Source organism: Saccostrea echinata, unplaced genomic scaffold, assembly GCF_033153115.1.
Source record: "Saccostrea echinata isolate AGI-Se365-2 ecotype Australia unplaced genomic scaffold, CSIRO_AGI_Sech_v1 ptg000001l, whole genome shotgun sequence".
In the NCBI taxonomy this organism is placed as follows: domain Eukaryota; kingdom Metazoa; phylum Mollusca; class Bivalvia; order Ostreida; family Ostreidae; genus Saccostrea; species Saccostrea echinata.
Genome location: NW_026889750.1, coordinates 25,396,353 through 25,415,714, shown reverse-complemented (window position 1 = coordinate 25,415,714; position 19,362 = coordinate 25,396,353). Strand labels below are relative to the sequence as shown.

Sequence of the window (19,362 nt, the reverse complement as noted above, 5' to 3'; positions counted from 1 at the left end):
GCTGTTGGAATTTTATTTCAATAAAGGCCTACATCCCTTCCTTTTGTTGCCTTCAGACATGCTAGGTAATTATATATTATTGATACCACTGGTGTTGGAACAAGGCAGCCCACTCCAGGTTTTATATTTTACTTTCTCTGGTTTCAATGAATTTGTTAATGAAAAAGCATCTGTCTTTTTGCCCACAGAATGTCAACTTTCAAGCAGAAAATGTAACAAACTCTGCCCAAGAAAAGTATTGCAAGTATAAATCACAGGCAACTTCCTCCTCAATGCTCAATCTTTGTCATACATGGAGGCAATTTCCGACCCTCAGACATTTGACAGGTTTGGATGTCTTTAAGTTGGTAACATTGAATACCATTCTGACAGGAGGCAATATTGCTGGTTGTCATAACAACATGCAATCTCTCCTTGTCTGCATCATTTGAGTGTTTGTGTATCTTACAAACATCAGGGATAGACAAAAGTTAGAAATACTTGATATTTAAGAAAGCAAATTAAATTTCAAATAAGTTTTGTGCATCTGCATATATATCATACTTAGAATCATTTATAAATATGATATTTAAGTGATAATTTTTTAAACCTACATGCAACAGGATATCAGGATGGCATATATTTACATTATCACTATATATGTCATAATTAATTGTTTTGGTAATATAAATGTAAAATGTTTTAACAGTTAATTTTAAGGCAACAACAGTACTAAAGTAACATTTTTAAGTCTTGGAAATAAAAAGCTATATTTAAAATCCTTACGTGAATTGAATTTGCAAAAACTTGTAAGATCACTGCTCTCTGACATTTTCTTTCGGTCTTTCTCATACTTCTGTTCCTGACTCAGTTACAAAAGACCAGCATTTCTCTCCCAAAGTTAATAGAAATAAATACTGATGCCATCTAATAATTCAGTTTGAGTGCTGAACAAAAACTTTTTTCAATGCACAATGATAAATCCTGCACCCAACAACGTTGGTCTTTGTATCTGCTGGAAAAAGATATTTCATTAATACCACAGCAATGGACCAGCACATGCAATTATACCGCCAACTTCAAACAAACTCATACAACTGTTGAATGAGAATGGAGGTAGCCAGGAAAAAAACAGGGCAGGGTAATGAATGTTGCAGATGACCAGTTGCGTTGAAGCATGAACTTTTTGCTTTAGGTCAGGTCACCTTGTCTAAGATGATGGGAAAATGGGTGAATAAAAAAAAACTTTTTACAGATGATGAATTATTCCTGAACACAAATATCAGCTGCGGCTGACAAGAAAAGCTCTACCAATCAAGGTCCCGAACACACTGCAAGTCTAGCTTCTGTCTGACAAGAAACTCTACGCTTACATACCAACAACTGGTATTCACGTCAAATAGTACACATGAATGATAGTTAATCAAAATAAATGTCTTACACAAACCACTAAAAATTTATGATGAGCAAATGTTACAGATGTTCACCATACATGTATTCTATTAACATCAAAATTCAGGATTTTTTTTCAGTTTGCATAATAAACGAAAACAAGTCCCATACTCTTTTTATCTTCAAGCTTTCACAACAGTGGAATAACAACCTACCTGACAAACATTATACAAAACGAACCTTTTAACATGCAACAAGACTCATGTCCTGTACTGTGTATTAAATCTTGAGAAGATCGAGTCACAAACTCAGAAATCAGCTTAATTTTCAGAGTGGTCTTCTATCTGAACTCGCAGACACCAAGCTTAGCATGGCCTCAGCTGCAGATAACCATGCACTGATTAAATTCTTGCTACCGTTCTCCAGAAAACATCCGCTATTTTCTTAATTCTGGAACTATTACCACTTTCTGGACAAACTCAACAAAAGAGAAAATGATATATGCTTCTCTCCTTGTGTCATGCAAAACATAAAACATTAAATATAGTCCAAACATGACACTCCTGTTTTGAAAAAAAATTTTCATCTCAGAATAATGTAGAATGAAAATTCATTAAATCTATAGCCATCCTAAAGAAATTCTTTTTTCTCAGAAGGAGTTGGAAATCCATCCAGTGCAAGCTTTGTCAATTCTATGAGTTCTTTCAATCTTTGCTGACAAAGAAGGGATGTTTGTTTGATTTACAGTATGTTGGCTAAAGTTGGGTAACCAACAGAAGATGTCATCAACATAAGTTTTCTTCAGAAATTTTTTTTTAAGGTTAACATAAATGATCAGCCTATATTATTTATCAGTAACCCTTGATACAGAAGAACAAAATGTCTAAAACAAATTGATGATATAAAAAGTTCATGCTCATCTTATGTACAAACGGCACACTAGTTAGTATTAAGCAAAGCACACCAACATACAATAAAACATGCTTATAGCAAAGTGCCAGGGACAAACAATTTTGATTCGTTATAAATGTAATTTGTTACATCCAATAAGTTTATAATGTGTTTTCAAACTACAGGGAAAAAACATCACTGTAAGTGTGAATTCCTTGTGCTAGAGAATATCATGGCATCCATGGTAATAAAAGAACTTCTCTACTTATGGTTGTTACTATGAGAGATATGGTGGCATGTGGGTGGAAAATGTACATAATTTAAGTTTCCTGAATGCTGCCAAAAAAACCCTTATCACAATTATAAGTGTGGGGCTTTATTCCATGGTCCTAATTGATCAGGGTCCAAATTAACCATACACCATCTAAAGTAAACAAACATGGAAGCCTGTTCATGTGTTGAATAAAAAATTCATCTCTTTGAAAAGCTAAGAAGGATTTATTTTATTACTATTCTGCTTGTAAATGTCTAAGCATTGCTTCTTAAATATTTTTAGCTTACACAACATTTTCAGTGTTTTGCACCTTAGCTACTAGTTAGGATCAGGCGTAATATACATTATGAAACCATGTAATCAAACTTTACGATAAAATTTAGTGGTTGTAAAATTGTAAAGGTAAAGATTGGACTTTAAAAAGTCAGTATTTACATTTGCTGTGTTTTTCTACTAAGCCAACTGTGAAATTGATTTGAAAACCAGTTTTGTGTATACTCACGCGTAGAAATGTACACGGAGAAACTCGCGCTAAAGTGACGTCACAATGAGGCTACAGAGATGTTAATAAAAATGTGATGATATAGGGCAGTGAGAAATGCAAACATTGAGTATATTTTTGATGCATTTAAACATGTAAAATGTAAATATAAGGAGTGTTTTTAAGTTTAGTGTGAGTTATTGGTGTGTAAATCACACAGACTTGCACATAGGCATATTTTTCATGAAGCACTAGCGCGCTTCATGAAATATGCCTATGTGACAAGTCTGTGTGATTTACACACCAATAACTCACACAAAACTTAAAAACATTCTTTAAATGTATCTAACCTTGTTTGCTTATTAAAGTAGTTTCTTGATTATTTTACCACTTTGTTGATTATTTTCTTTTAACTTGGTTTTCATGTCAAAAACCTATGATTCATGCAATATGAAGCATCGCTATTTAAAAATTAATCCATAGCAACTACCAGTGAAGCCCCCACTTTTTTGTCAGAATTAATTGTAGATATATTAAATGCAATTTTATTTTCAAGTTATTCATTGTGACCATTTTCAAAAGAAATTAATATATTCTATTTTCTTTTGCAGATGCATAGACTGACACCTTTGGTTGTGTAAAGCCAGTTACAATCCTAGTATGGCTTTTGACCTTTGGTCGATGCCATAAAAAAAATTTCATATAAATGAGAAATAACATGGACAAAGAAGGATAACTACTGAAATTGTGTCCATTATAAAAATATTTGGTTTATTGGTTGAAGAAACGTTCAGAAAACAACTGGAAATCTCTTAGCAAGACCTGTATATAAAGACTGTTTTGCTCTGGAGTTGGTGTTTTTATTGCTTTTGGCAAAAAAAAATTATATGCAGTTGAACGTCGGTATCTCTAACACAGATATCTTGAATACCATGGATATGTCAAAGTGATTTTGAAGTCCCAATCCTTTATTCCTTAAGTATTTTACCCCGGATATCTTGAATCCTCGGATATCTCGAAGTATTTCCTCAGTCCCATGGATTTCGATATAACGAGGTTTGACAGTATATATATGTCTAGCATTACATATTTTTCCATCTATTTCTTATTCCAAATTACCAAAACTAGAAATACCCACAAGGTATGTCCAAAGGTACATGAATGCCAATTATACATTTGAAATGTGACATGAAAAGAAATGTATTTAAGGAATAACTGTCTTACTAGCATTTTGGTTTTAGAATGTGATCAATCAGTTTGCTTGTGTGATACCAGGTAATTTGCTTTAACACCGAAGGTATTTATGCATAAAAGAATTATTTGAGCAAACTGATTGATCATATCATAAAACCAAACAAGAGCACCGCTAAGCGGAGCATCCCCTCGTGCCAAAAACTTCACCGGTAATGGCAATGTCTCCATATGAGAAAAATTCTCAAGAGGGACGTTAAATAAGATACCATTATCTAGACCTAGTAATCAAGGGTATCCAGTATTACTATATAAAGTTTAAAATAAGGTAAAGAAATTAAAATGTATTGCAACACTAATTAAATTTTAACAAAAGTCAAGGTGGATATCATCGGGGGGGGGGGGGGGGGGGGGGGGGGCTCTAAATTTCATTAATTTACCTACCTGAGTAAACCTCACAGTAGCATGCAATATGCATCAAATCAAAATACGCACGGAAGTAATATTTTATGTAGTGAAAATGACAATATACCGGTGTTGAGATGTCAGTGAAACTTTATAGCTTTCAAGAATTACGTGCGCCTCAAGATTAAATTCCACAGGCCCCTCTATTGTAAACACACACACATGTGGTAATTTGGTATTGAAACCGTGACGTTCATCAAATTATTTCAGTTACTCAGTGACAGATATGACACTTTTAATTCATACAAACTTTCTCAAGATATGCACAATAATATGAAAATACGCAAATACAAAGTCGAACTTACAGTAGGCTCTATCGAAACGACCCGAATTTTGACCTGTTACATTTACCGGAAGTGAGTATTGTCAACTCGTACACAAAATTGCAGGGTTTGAAGGTAATAAAAACACGATATTTTTAGAACTATTTCACCGATTAACTTGAAAATGAATAGGGTTCGTCCTTTTACAATGCCAGATAAGTATGTGAAGGCTGAGAAATGATAGTGCAAAGGTTCTCTTTAAATCTTGCCCACAAGCTTAACGAACACACTAACACACACACATACGCACAGTAGCGATGCTATATCCTCTCCGCAACTAGTTGCGCGAGGGGATAACAAGGGGTTCAGGGGCCTCAACAGTCACCTGAGTATAATATAACAATGTAAAGGATCCATAGAAATATAAAATAAACTGATAGATGAGGTTGTTTAGTCCAAAAGCAAGACAAGTGGCCAGGGATGATATGATCAGGGATCAACAAGATAATTAGTCTAGTACTCACTAACAAATCTTGAAGGAGACCTATTTACTTGCCTGTACTTTATTACTTTACTTGGGAATGGACCTGCTCCAAAAACTTTAACCTGGTCAATCACCTGAAAAATCTAGGTCAGATCCAGCATGCGAAGCAAGTGTGTTAGTGTCCATCCCTAAATGCATCATCTATGCAGATTTGGTCCAGGTAGGACTAGTAATCTGGCAGTTTTAATTTTTTGTCCTCATTGCCCTGTACAAACTAGCGCTGCATGAAGTTTTACTAGTCAGATACAATTTTTACTAGTCTTGAACTTCCGGACATGAGCAAATTTCAAACCCTGTGCTTAATATAATCAGGGAGGAAGATTTTTTTTTTTACAAAATTATCAATTTTCACTATTCATGATCAATAGAACCCCAGCCTCACTCCAGAACCCCTGACACTGGGGCCATGAAGTGCATAATTTTGGTGACTCATTGCTTGCTCAATCATGCCAGCAGTTTGACTGCTTGATGTCCAGGAGTTAAGAAGAAGACTTTTAAAGATTGCATTAATTTTGATGGTTTTAGCCCCATCCCTCAGGCCCCAGAGCGGGGGGGTCAGGGACCATGAAATTCAAAATTTTCCTTTCACCCATACATGCTATATGCCAAAATTGGTTGAAACTGGTTCAGGGCTTCTGAGAAAAAGTTGTGAAAATGTTCAAAAGTTTATGACCAACACACAACGCATGATGAAAACGGATAGCAATTGATCACCTGAATGACTCAGGTGACCTAAAAAACAGACAGTTTTTCCCTATATTTAAACTTTTACCTGATCCTTGATTCAATAAAAAATATTTTCATTCAATAGTGAGAAATCTCTGTAGGGCCCTGACCAGTGTATTTCTAAGCAACACACAGTGAGAAAGCATGGAGTTCTGTCACATGCTGTCTGAGCAAATTGCTTTATGGGGATATAAAGCTATTACCTTTTTTGTAAATTTATCTCAGAAAAAGACATTTGAAAATGTGAATATTTTTTGATTAAAGCTAATACATATGTAGTAAAATATGAAGAAAAAATTGAAATAATAATGTTCATATCTTTTTTATATAGCAGGGCTCTACATTAACGCTTGTCCGCATGTCCGGTACCAGTGAAAAAAAAATTACGGACAAGTGAATATTGCTGGGCACTTGTCTGATTGTACAAGTGCATTTTAATGTAAAGGAGTCTCTAAATAATTAAAAGAACGACTGTTGAAAGTTAATCGGTAGTTTCAAGACGGAAGCTGTACATAAAAACTAGACTTCGATTCACATTCGATCGGGATCGAAGTTCATTAATTGCATACTACTGAAAAGGCATGGATCTTACGAACTTAAACAAAGTTTGGATTCTGTTTGATGTTGACAGGTTCACTTGTGGACATATATGTTGTTGTCAGATAAAATTCCATTTTATGTGTTTGTTGTATTTATCAATAACATCACAAATAAATCAAGCACATGTCATATGTAATGGACTTTATTTTAGTTTTCAAGCACAGGCACTTGGGGTCTGGACACCCCCCCCCCCCTTTTCCATTTTTTTTTCTTTTTAAATATGGGGTCGAGTCACCTTTTTCCTATATTTGTGTTCTAATATGCACTACATGTTATCGATAATGTAACCCTTTTGTCTTTATAAGCTGTTTTTAAATATCTCGTTTTCCGCTGATACATAAAAAGAGAGAAGGCTTGCAACTCTTTTCTCGTCGTCTGCCTCACCTCGCTTAAACTTCGCCTGATCATTTATCTAAAGCATAAGAAAACATGAAATATGCATATGTCAATAAATTTGTTACACATTCTTCTTTCTTTTCATATTTCCATTTAATTTTTATGTGCCCCCGATTTGTAAATATTTCGATTAAATCACCCTCATCTAGGGTAAATTTTGTTGATGTGCACCAGCTGGGACGGAAGTGCCCGGTATTTTCGGGTATCATCATTATGTGTAATGTCATTCGGAACATTAATGCGAGAAGGAATTAATCCCGAATTTTCTCTTCATTTTACATGTAACGGTTAGTTCTGTGTATAACAAGATAACTGTAACTAGCAGATTCTGATGGATGTACATTAATATTTAACATACGACTTAGACAACCAAATTTCACAATATTGTTATTACAAAGCCTGGAATTTTTTCTTAAATGCAGAACATTTGTAAAGTTAGAGTTACCGTTATTGCACTTCCGTCCCAGCTGGTGCACATCAACAAAATTTACCCTAGATGAGGGTGATTTAATCGAAATATTTACAAATCGGGGGCACATAAAAATTAAATGGAAATATGAAAAGAAAGAAGAATGTGTAACAAATTTATTGACATATGCATATTTCATGTTTTCTTATGCTTTAGATAAATGATCAGGCGAAGTTAAAGCGAGGTGAGGCAGACGACGAGAAAAGAGTTGCAAGCCTTCTCTCTTTTTATGTATCAGCGGAAAACGATATATTTAAAAACAGCCTATAGAGACAAAAGGGTTACATTATCGATAACATGTAGTGCATATTAGAACACAAATATAGGAAAAAGGTGACTCGACCCCATATTTAAAAAGAAAAAAAAATGGAAAAGGGGGGGGGGGTGTCCAGACCCCAAGTGCCTGTGTTTTCAAGTTGACAGTATTAGATCTTTATTGAAAAATTTTCAGACAAGTGAAGTTGAAGTTCGGACAAGTAAATGCCTTGGTCACTTGTCCGAATGGACAAGTAAGGAAAAAAGTTAATGTCGAGCCCTGTATAGACAGACCTGTTACCTATAGTGCAGGTGCTGCCTTTGGTTGGGTTGTATGTGGTGTTGATTCATCTATCTATCTAACATCTAAGTGAGGTCTCATTATTTCAAGTTTATGTTTTCTGTATGTACCAATGATCTGTTTGTACTAGGTATGATTGATTCTTCTTACAGGGATTTATCTGTTTATAGAGTTGTCAATATGAAGAAATCCTTTTTCTATATATCCCAACAATTTATGTTTTTGAATTTCAACAGAATATTTTATAGTTTGATACCCATTGCACCATTGTTCAACTAATCAAACTTTATTAAGTGATTTAATGTGGAGTACAGAACTCAATTACAGTGGACCTTCAGATATCAAGGAAATTCAGGTATCTGGATGCTTCACCTATTCGGACGATTTTGACTGGGAACCAAAGCGTCCTGACAAATGAGGCTTCAAAGGTAATAAGTTTCATTAAAACTGAACAAAATCTGTAGGAGTAGCTTTTAGTTGCTTACAGACAGGCAGATCGTCTACAAAGCAAACATACAAATGATGAAAATCTTATCAATGCATTTATTAAGTACTTTGCCAGTGGTGATAAAAAATAAACCTAGCCAATGTTGCTTCTCTTCCTTTAAAAAAATAAATGGAAAGTCCAATAATTCAAAATCATGTTTCTCAAATTAGAAACTCATTATCAAGAACTGTCCGTTGGTATATATACCTTTACCTTGATATATGATCAATGTAAACAATTTATTTTACACTTTTTACAAACACATCATTTTGATTGGTTAGTGATAGTGTTTAAAGTACAAAACATTTAGACTTGATGTATTGCTCATTAACAATGATATCTATAAGCAGGGTTGTCCTTAAGACCTGGGGCCAGGGAATTTCTGCTTCCTTCTATATTTGCATAAAAATTTTGACCCCACATAATGACCCCACCTAGCCCAAAAGGAAACTGAAACTGAATCAATACAACATCAGTATGGTTTTGTCTCAATATGAGCAAATTGTCATTGCTGTTCTGGAGAAGAATTATCAAAGATTTTTATACATTCATATCATTATTTCATTAAGTGTTTTTCATTTAGATTTTAGACTTTATTCAAATGAAAATTTAGAAGCGTCACTTTTTGAGAGATGGTGACAAAAATTGCAATTAACTTATCTGTGGCCATAACGATCTTAATATGGTTCCTATATAGAATGTCCGATTCAGTACGCCGGAACACATCAAGGACACCAAATAATAGACAACTTGGGCAGTTAAGGGGGAGGGGGGTTATATTTTGGTTCCAACTTCCTTTCACATTGACGCTACAGCAAAAGGGGAGGGCAACCACCCTTTCAATGAACATTTTCCATAGTAAAAGGTTATGCTTGGAAAAAAGTAAGCCCCCCCCCCCCCCCCCCCCGGAGTAAATAATCTCTGCTTAAAGCTCCATCCTAACCCCACACTATCCATAATTTGAAGAAAAAAAGATGAATCCACTCAGATGAGGAATTTGAATATATCAATATGATTTAGTGTGGCTCTGCAACTCTTGAAATATTTTTTTTTATAATTTCCTATTTATTTCCAAATAAAAATATGATTCTTTATTGTGGCTCCAACCTACCCCCAGTGATCATAACTGTACAGAGATTAATCTAGGTTTTGGGAGAAACTACCCTTTCTGGAATAATTGGGAAAATCAGCTTGGGGGGGGGGGGGGGGTGTATGGGGGCGGGCTACTCCAGACCCCAGTCGGTGCAGGGCAAGCCCTGCTGGGGAGCCCAACTGAATTTCAGCATTTTTATGACCATTATACATGTACTAGTGCATAAAATAGCAAAGTAAAACCTTATTTCACATCTGATGAAAATTTTTACTTAAATTTCCAGTTTTTAGGAAGGGGAAAAAAAATATTTGAACTTTTTACTATTGTAAGGGGATTTTTTTTACTCATCAAAAAGCGAAAATGGGATATTCAGGGGAAATTTTCTCTTGGAGAAAATATTGAATACCGGTAGTAAATATGCCCTAGATTAATCCCTGCTGGAATAAACTGAATCTGCACTACCTGAGGCAGTTTTGCACATTTTGCTGTTTTTTCTGGGGGGGGGGGGGGGGGGTTTCATGTCAAACTTTTGACTCCCTAAATCCAAAGGGCATGATTTGAATAAAGTTGAATTTGCACTACCTGAGGATGCTTGCATATATTGATAAGCCTAATCATAGCCATACTGTACTTGAGAAGATTTTTAAAGATTATTTCTATATATACTTTGATCCCTTATTGTAGCCCCACACTACCCAGACTTCAATCTGCACTATCTGAGGACCCTTGCATATTAAGACTAAACATTGCCCCATTATTCTTGAGCAGCAGATTTTTAAAGGTTTTTTCCCCTAAATATTCTTATGTAAAACTTTGATCTTTTTTGTGGTCCCACCCTACCCCTGGGGCCAAGATTTGAATCCATTTAAATTTATATTAGTAACCTTGTGTACAAGTTTCATCTTTTGTGGCCCATTGTTTCTTGAGATATTTTAAGACTCTAACCCTAATTTTGCCTTTTTCAAAGAACTATCCTCCCTAAAAAAAAAAAAATGATTAAACTTGAATATCCTTCACCAAAGGATGCTTCATGGCAAGTTTGCCTAAAACTTATCCAGTGATTCTGGAGAAGAAATCAAAAAAGTGAAAAGTTTACAGACAGATGAATAAAATGTGATCAGAAAAGCTCACTTAGGTTTCAGATCAGAAATCTGAAAATTTATGAAACAAGTGACATCAAAATGAAATATATAAACATGCATCTCTATACTCACTTCAACACCTGTTTCCTTTCATCATTTCCAGATGTTTCAGTCTCCTTTGCTGTTTCAGACATTCTATGATGCAAAATTACAATGTTTAAATTGGTTTTTAATTTTTTAAGATGCAAGTTTTAGGGTTTCCAATATTTAACTACTGAATGTCATACTTCTTTCATTTCCTCTGACCTGACACTGTACATGCTGTGCAACCAACAGAAACTACATATAAGTTAAAAAAAGCAGTTGTAATCTTTTTTCTATTAATGTCAATGTATTTTTTTTTCATCAAGTACCTATCTTACATTAATTAATTAGTCATCATATTGGTGCTAATTTTATTCTTTTCACTAATTTTTCTGACGTACACAATTGATAAAATCTTGTTTTGAAAATTTCTGTTATATTAACACATTTAGAACAATCATTTGCTATAGCTAATCAACATCCATTGACATTTTATCAATAAGCATAGATAAAAATATTCTTTCTAGGTGATTTGACAGATGCATCAAAAATTATGGATATTACTCATGTAGATTTTGGCACTCCTTCTATTTGAGTTTGTTAATGGAACATCATGTGAACGACATCTGCACTAAAAATATCCAGGTTGGGAACATTTCTGGTAAAGCAAGAATTTCTTGATAGTGAGACAAATAAAGCCTGCTAAATTCATTGTTGACATACTACAAAAATATATATTCATTCTAAGAAAAAAAAAAACAGGAAAAGTTCAAACCAAGTATTTTTAGATATTAGAATTATAGAAATCTTTTTTGTAGTTTCTGTAGTTGCATTTTTGAGTGAACAATATTTACTGTTGATTGACAGGAAAATGAATACATTACACAATATAATGAAAATCACATTGGAAATGATTAACAGTTCATATCCAAAATGTTCAAACCCTTTCTGTGTAACATTTTTTTTAAAATTGTCATTTACATGTAGTATCATAAATCTTCTTGCTTTAAAGGGTATTTCAATTTTGTCTGTCTGTCTGTCAATGTTTTTTTTTTCAGTTCACACTTTGCCTGGAATGTTCTGAATCTGACAACATGTAATGTTTTACTGAATAGAAGTATGACTGAATAAACAAAAAGTTCATATTGAACTTTAGAGTGGAACTGTCAGCTGATGTTTTAGTGTCAAGCCCTACTCAATCTTACATGCTACTCAGAATTTTACCAACTTTTCACTAATTAAAGTTAAAACTACTAAGTTTTGTACATGGATGACAATAGTTTTCTGTCTAGTGACTAAAGAAGACACCTACCTACTCATAAGCAATATCTATCTTCAGATGAAAGACAGCCATGGAACCATTGGGGTAAATACTGAAAGAGTGCAAGACATTTAAATAAATATGATAAACATATATATTATTCAATTAAAACATATATTATGCAATTAATTACCCCTTACGAGGTCAACATGGTGAAATAAGGACCCTAGACCTGGCCCATGAGATGACATGACCTGACCGAGGCCATGTAGTGGCCAAGGTCAGGTCAAGGGTCCTTATTTCACCATGATGATTTCATGAAGGGTAATAAATTGTTTTTGATATATTGAAATAAAATGAAGATGAAACAATTTTTGAGGTGTGATATTTACAGTGGACGCCCAATATGGCTGTCTAGCGCAGAAAACAAACTTCTAAATGTTGTGGGGGAAATGCTTGATGTAATGATAATGATATACTCTCTCTATTTCAGGTAAATGATGATTAGGTTGACATGTGTTATATCCCAAATAGAGCTACAATTAACATTTTTTTGTATAAATTGAATCAGCTGATTGATCAAACACAGATATGGCAGGAAAAAAATTCACCCACAGAGGTAATTTGAATGGGGCTGATTTTCTTTACCGAATTCATTAGGCCATATGGCTTTGCCATTTGTGAAAAACTAACTGTCCTAAAAGCACTTGAGTCTATTCTATCATACATGCAGATTCAATCATTTGACGATTTAACATCCACAGGTTAAGAGGTTAAAATTCCGTAAAGGTAGTATATTTATTTAACGGTGGCTCGGACCAATTACATGAAGAAAATTACTGGACTTTTGAAATAATTACCGGTTTGCCGGTGGATTTCAAAAACTTGTTTTATCTGCATGTCTAAATTTTCTCAAGCAGAGAGCTACAGTTCTGCAGTTAGTTAAGTAAAATACAATCATCCTCTAGATCTGCAATTATTGTTACTTTGTGGAGCTCTCAGTGAAAAAAAAACAGACATGAAGTATATAGAGATATTTGCTCTACTAATTTTGTTCTAAAATATGTTTCTAATAAATCTATTGTATTTTATAATTTTGGAAAGACAAATACTGACAGGAAAAATATGTTTTATATATATCCTTTATCATCTGCTTGTGACAAGTTAAGCAAATAATCACAGAACTGGCAACAATTTAATATCAAAGTTGAATGCAATTTACAAACACAATAGTCCAGGATTTTTTTTCACCAACACTGCGGCTACTGGAAATAATGTCTATTATAAAATGGTTATATCTCACTTGTATTAATAGTATTTGGTTATGAAATAATGAAGAAAAAACATCAAAATATTTAATATCGGAAACAAATAACACAGTGTGGCTTAATTTTTCATTCGAACTATAGAGCTGAATTTTTCTTTGAAAATTCATTGCCTCATATTTCAGATGTCATCTCACTAATATTTTTATCAATGTCAGTATACTGAATTTTTCTTTAAACAAACTTAGTAAATACACACAACAAAATGCAATATGCACTTCGTCGCATTGGTAATGAGGATTTGACCATCTGCCAAGAGAACGATTTTCACACCTACTTCTACGCCAGTTGATAATCTACAAGATGTCAACATGTTAATCTTCAAGAAAATATTGTGAAGATCTAAATGACATAACTGAACATTAATGACAATCACATTTACTAATAAAATATTACGAACAACTTCGCAGCATACACTGACCTACCACAAAACAAGCCGCCATATTGGAAATTGACTTCATTTGCATATCTCGTAACTTATCGCAGAAACATTTTCTTCGACGAATGCGTATTTGCAACAAATGATCAGTTAGCATTGGCAAAAATGGCGCCTGAGTGCAGACTGGTAAAGATTCTACATATATTGCTCATAAAAATGCCAAAAATCGCAAATTTTTAGTTCATGCATAGCTCAGCTCATTAAGTGACCGGAAGTTGAATTTATAATATTCGAAACACACGTGTACTGTTAGACGAAATCATATAACGTTAGGCGCCTAATGGCGATGATTATTAGACTCTGTGTTATAATCCTTTTCTGTTTGTATAAAATTAAAAAAAAATGCATAATAAACCAGAGTAACCTTGGCTGGACTGTTGTTTTAAAAAAAAATCCCGCCCCTATGTACAACGTAAAAATCCAATGAAAATTTTGACCTCATAATATGACCCCTTCCTAGCTCCATGGATCTTTACCAAATTTGAATCCATGCTACACAGGGATTCTAATTATCATATTACTGATGCGACCACGCTGATCTAGAGAAGATTTTTAAAAACTATTTTTCCTTCTATTCATATACAGTGTTAACCATTTTAAATTCTTGTGAAAACTTTATTTTTCAAACTATAACCACAACAATTCACTTAAATGATCTTGAGCATTTTTATAAATTTATTTGCGGATACAGTTTGAAAAATCTTGAAAGATTGGACTCTGTTTTGTTTGTTTTCACGATTCCACGTTCATTCATCAAAAAAGTGTAAAAGAAGTGTTCTATAAATGACTCCCATTATGACCTTAAAGCATACTGATCGATTTATATTTACATTTCCAAAAATTTTCCTTAAGAATCTTATTTGAAAATTAGAAAAAAGTTCATGTTCTTAACTACCGCGGGATGAGTAAGAAAATTTCCATTGTGATGTGATTGAAGTAAAAAAAAAAAATGTGCACACTTTAAAAAAAAAAAAAAAAAGATCGTTGAATGACAAAAATATGTGGCAAGTCATCAGAAAAATAATGTAAATATAACGATGAAAAACCGTTGACAAAGACCACTCTTAACCAGAAAAACAACATTTGTAAAATTTCATTAGGCTGGCCTTGCCTGTCTGATATGCGCGATGTTAACCCGAAAAATCACTATATACTACAAAAAAAAAAAGACTATAAAACTTGGCCAACGAATTTCTTCGTAACAAAATAAATAAACAATCCTCGGATACAATACACATGGCCGTAGGAACCGGGGGGGGGGGGGGGGGGGCACGGGGGGCCGTGCTCTCTCCCCCCCAATAATTTCGCCTATATATAGATTACTATAGAAAACATAGATACTATATGCTTGTGTTCCCTCAATAAAAAGGTCAGATGAGCTTTTTTTTTTTTTTTTTTTTTTTGCTTGTCAAGAAATTTTGGTAGTTGATACATGTAGTGCCCCCTCAACTGAAAATGTATGGCTGTGCCCCCCCCCCCCCCCAACTGAAATTGCTTCCTACGGGATACAATTTATGAAAAATTATCGAATACAAATAAGAAATTTTACAATACAAATAAGAAATTATATAATGCAAATGGAAAATATAGAATACAAATTAAAAAAATATATACAATGCAAATGAATTTTTTCACTATACAAATGGAAAATAAAGAAAACAAATATATTTGCTAAATACAACTCAAATGGAAAATTATACAATACAAATGGAAAATTATACAATACAAATGAAAAAGATCGAATATTGCAACGTTTCATATGCCATAGGTTAAAAAGGGGAATTATAAACTTTAGTTAGAATATAGGTCCCTAGCTTAGAAAAGTTTTCTTAATATTATATTCTAGACCAAGATAAAGTAATTGTATATATTAGTGTACCTATTATGTATTTTGGTATAGTACTTGCGGGCAGTTTAAGGCAAGAAATACAATGTTTAAAAAAAACATAGTACACTTATATTTATAAACTCTATAAGCTTGTAGTCTGTAATTTGGATATAGATGCCTTACTATATAGTAAACTTTAATTACAGAAACAAGTGCCTATTCATGTGCACTTATTACAAATAATGTTGATTTAACGAAGCTTTATTTTAAAAAAATATTCTTCAGATCATATCAAGAACTTCGTCAATAAGGTCTATTTCTACACTAATCTACACAGCACATGTTTGGAAGGATTAAAATAGGCGATGAACATGTTTCATTATGCCCTGGATATAGAATGTTTGGATGGTCAGCTGCTAGACTGCGACACAAAACTAACAAAGTGCATCTATGGAAAAATTGATCCTCATGGATGACGATCGGATCACAAAGAAAATATTTATGGCGTCTTGTAATGAAAATAATTCTCGAGGCTGGTATCATCATATGAAGATTCTTTTTGAAAACACAGAGATTTAAACTACATTTTCCAAACATGCAGTTTTGTGACATTCAATTTTTTTTATTCAGAAACAACTTTCAAATCAACAATCCAAATGACAATCTGATATTCAAAATCTGCAAAATTACTGGCGCACTGCATTATTAAGGAAGAATACAGGCTTGAACAATACGTTGCGATGGACTTGCCAAAATCAGTTACTGACAGTTAGGTCTACACTGGCGCAATATTCCGGTGTTGGGTGCTCCCACTGCGTATCGAGACTGGTCACTATCGAGGAGAACCAATTCTAGACAGAGTATGTAGTCTTTGTGATTTGCACGAAGTAGAAGATGAAATTCATTTCCTATTAAAATGTAATCTTTATAAAAACTGTAGACATGCACGATTTTCTATGAAATGTTGGAATTTTAAATTTACATAATAATGATTAAACTGTTCTTTTTAAATATCTATTAACTCATTTCCCACGCCAAACTGCGAGTTTCATATATATGAAGCATATAATATAAGACAACACTGTAGGAAATGTGTTTACAATTCAAACACTTTCCTAAACACTTTGTTGTCAATTCCTTTTTTTATATGTTTAATTCCTAAACATGTAAAATTTCTAAACATATCTTAGAAAGTGTTTAGAATTTAAACACTTGTGTGCTTAGAAATTAAACATATCTAAACACATAAACACAAGTGTTTAAATTCTAAACACATAACTTGTACCTAATTTGTACCTGCAGAAAAACAAAACACTCTCGTAAATTTAGGCACAAAAAATATATTTTTTTCAATGTCAAAATTTTCAAAATATGTAACCGATATTTTCCATAAAGCCACTGAACGTTGGGATATGTATTTAATTATGCAATACAATGGACACTGTGCGATTTACATGTACTTAATTTACACAAATAATGTAGGAGATAGAACTGAATAGATTTGATTAGTCTCAACAATTCAATCAGAATGACACATAATTTATAACGTACACATAGATAAACTTTTTTAAATATTCAAAATTATTTAGAAAAAAATATTAAGCTGACAATGTAATATCAAAACTTCATTGAATATTTCTGAGATGGCTTTATTAAAGAATTTTTAAATTAAAAATACAATATATATATATATATATATATATATATATATATATATATATATATATATATATATATATATATATATATATATATATATATATATATATATATAAAAATCATTTATTATTTGAATCGGCTGAGTTCTCCTCATGTCAATCACAAAAATATCAAATTTTATGAACTTTCAGCAAGTCCCATTTGAAGCACCACATATTATAATCTACATCCCATCAATAACTGCCAGAAAATAATCCATTTCGAATACACGAGGATAATTGTAAACACTATCGAAATAATTTAGTAGTCTTCACAAAATGAAGTTTCAAAGTGTTGATTATGGAACAACAAAATTGCACTTGAAGATAACACCAGGTTCCTGATACGTATATTTTGAGTTCGATCTGGAACTACAGTCATCCCTGGTGTAGGTTGACCCATTATAAGGTTATAGGGTAGAACCGGTTTTATAAATAAAATTGGAAGTAAGCAGGAAATTGCTATAATCTGTTTCTTTTAAAAACGTGTCCTATAAAATGTGTTTCCAGAATTTTCTGAAAGATTTTTTAAGATTTTAAACAGAAATGAGTGGGATTTAAAAAATCACAATCTACTTAATTAATCTTCGCTTTTGTGATAATTTACGGCAAAAATTGGAACTTTACGGGTAATGTCGCGTGTAAAGGACTTAGTGTGAGCTTATCTCACTAAACAAGTACTGCAAAGCAGCATTGAAAAGCGTCTTTGATTATTCTACAAAGTCATCGGCGCTTTGTTTGAGGCTCAAAATATTCACTCACCAGTCAAACAGGAATGTGCATATTTTTTTTTTTTTACTGTTTTGCCTAATAATAAAAATTGACCAAGTATGTTTGAATTAGACAGTACATCAAGCATTACAATGCAATGTATTGCAGGACAGTTATATTTTTATTTAAAAGCTAAATCAATTAGCTTGCAATTGAAGAACTTCACTCGACACTCCAATTTTCCTCGGGATGTTTCGCATATATCCATATCAGTCTTTCAATAAAAAAATTAGCAAAAGTAACTGTTCTTTGAGAACTTAGCTCTAAGTACTGTTATCAGTATATATTCTGTTTATCCTTCCTGGTGCTTATCTGCATCACTCTCAAAATTTACACTCATCAGTCAAACACGAGATTTCTCTCTTTTTCAATCTTTCATATACCCAAACTAGGCGTTGCATAAAATAATAACCAACAATGAAAAAAATTGTCATAAAAATCCTTCGACATTATTACTGCATTGTTAATTTAGATTCGTATGAAAGAGAACAATCATATAAGAAAATGTGAATGAAAATATTCCATCCAGTCTGTTTTTCAAAACTTTTTAAAAAATAAAAATATATTAGAAAAATACGTTAATTTACACCTTATTTTCAATACCATAATGTAAAACAAAAATGGACTTCATTTTATTGAATGACATTGCATTGTAGTGCAGCGCAATAAAATGCAATTAAATTCTTATTATGGTAAACAGTATAAATTCTCTTGCAAACAAAAAAAAATCCACTTATCAGTCAAAAAAGAGTGTTCATTTCTTTTGGGATCTTTTGCGTATACTCAAACTAGTCATTCGATTAAAAAAAAAAAAAAAAAAAAAAAAAAAAAAAAAAAAAAACATTAACACGTAACTGTGCGAAAGTCCTTCGACTTAATTACTGATTGTTAATTTCGATTCATATCAAAGAAAACAAATATTTAAGAATACGAGAATAATAGAAATGCTCTCTAGTCTGTTTTTGAAACCTTTTTTTCAAATCATAAAATGAAAAAGTGTGTGTATTCAATAAGTTTTTAAATTCAATTAAGACAAAAAAAAATGACCGTAAGTTAATTTTAATTGGA

At 32.8% G+C, this 19,362-nt stretch overlaps 1 protein-coding gene across 1 annotated transcript in view; it reads right to left on the bottom strand.

Moving 5' to 3' along the window:
• The window catches only part of LOC133187911 (nuclear receptor coactivator 2-like), a 67,477-nt gene extending 55,169 nt beyond the window's left edge, over positions 1 to 12,308 (bottom strand). The window contains exons 1-2 of the mRNA XM_061323311.1: positions 12,286 to 12,308; positions 11,022 to 11,084 (exon numbers count right to left, since the gene is read on the bottom strand). Coding sequence (XP_061179295.1) covers positions 11,022 to 11,084; positions 12,286 to 12,293 — 71 coding nt within the window. The 5' untranslated portion in view covers positions 12,294 to 12,308. The remainder of the gene's footprint in view (positions 1 to 11,021; positions 11,085 to 12,285) is intronic.
• Positions 12,309 to 19,362: the final 7,054 nt, after the last annotated feature.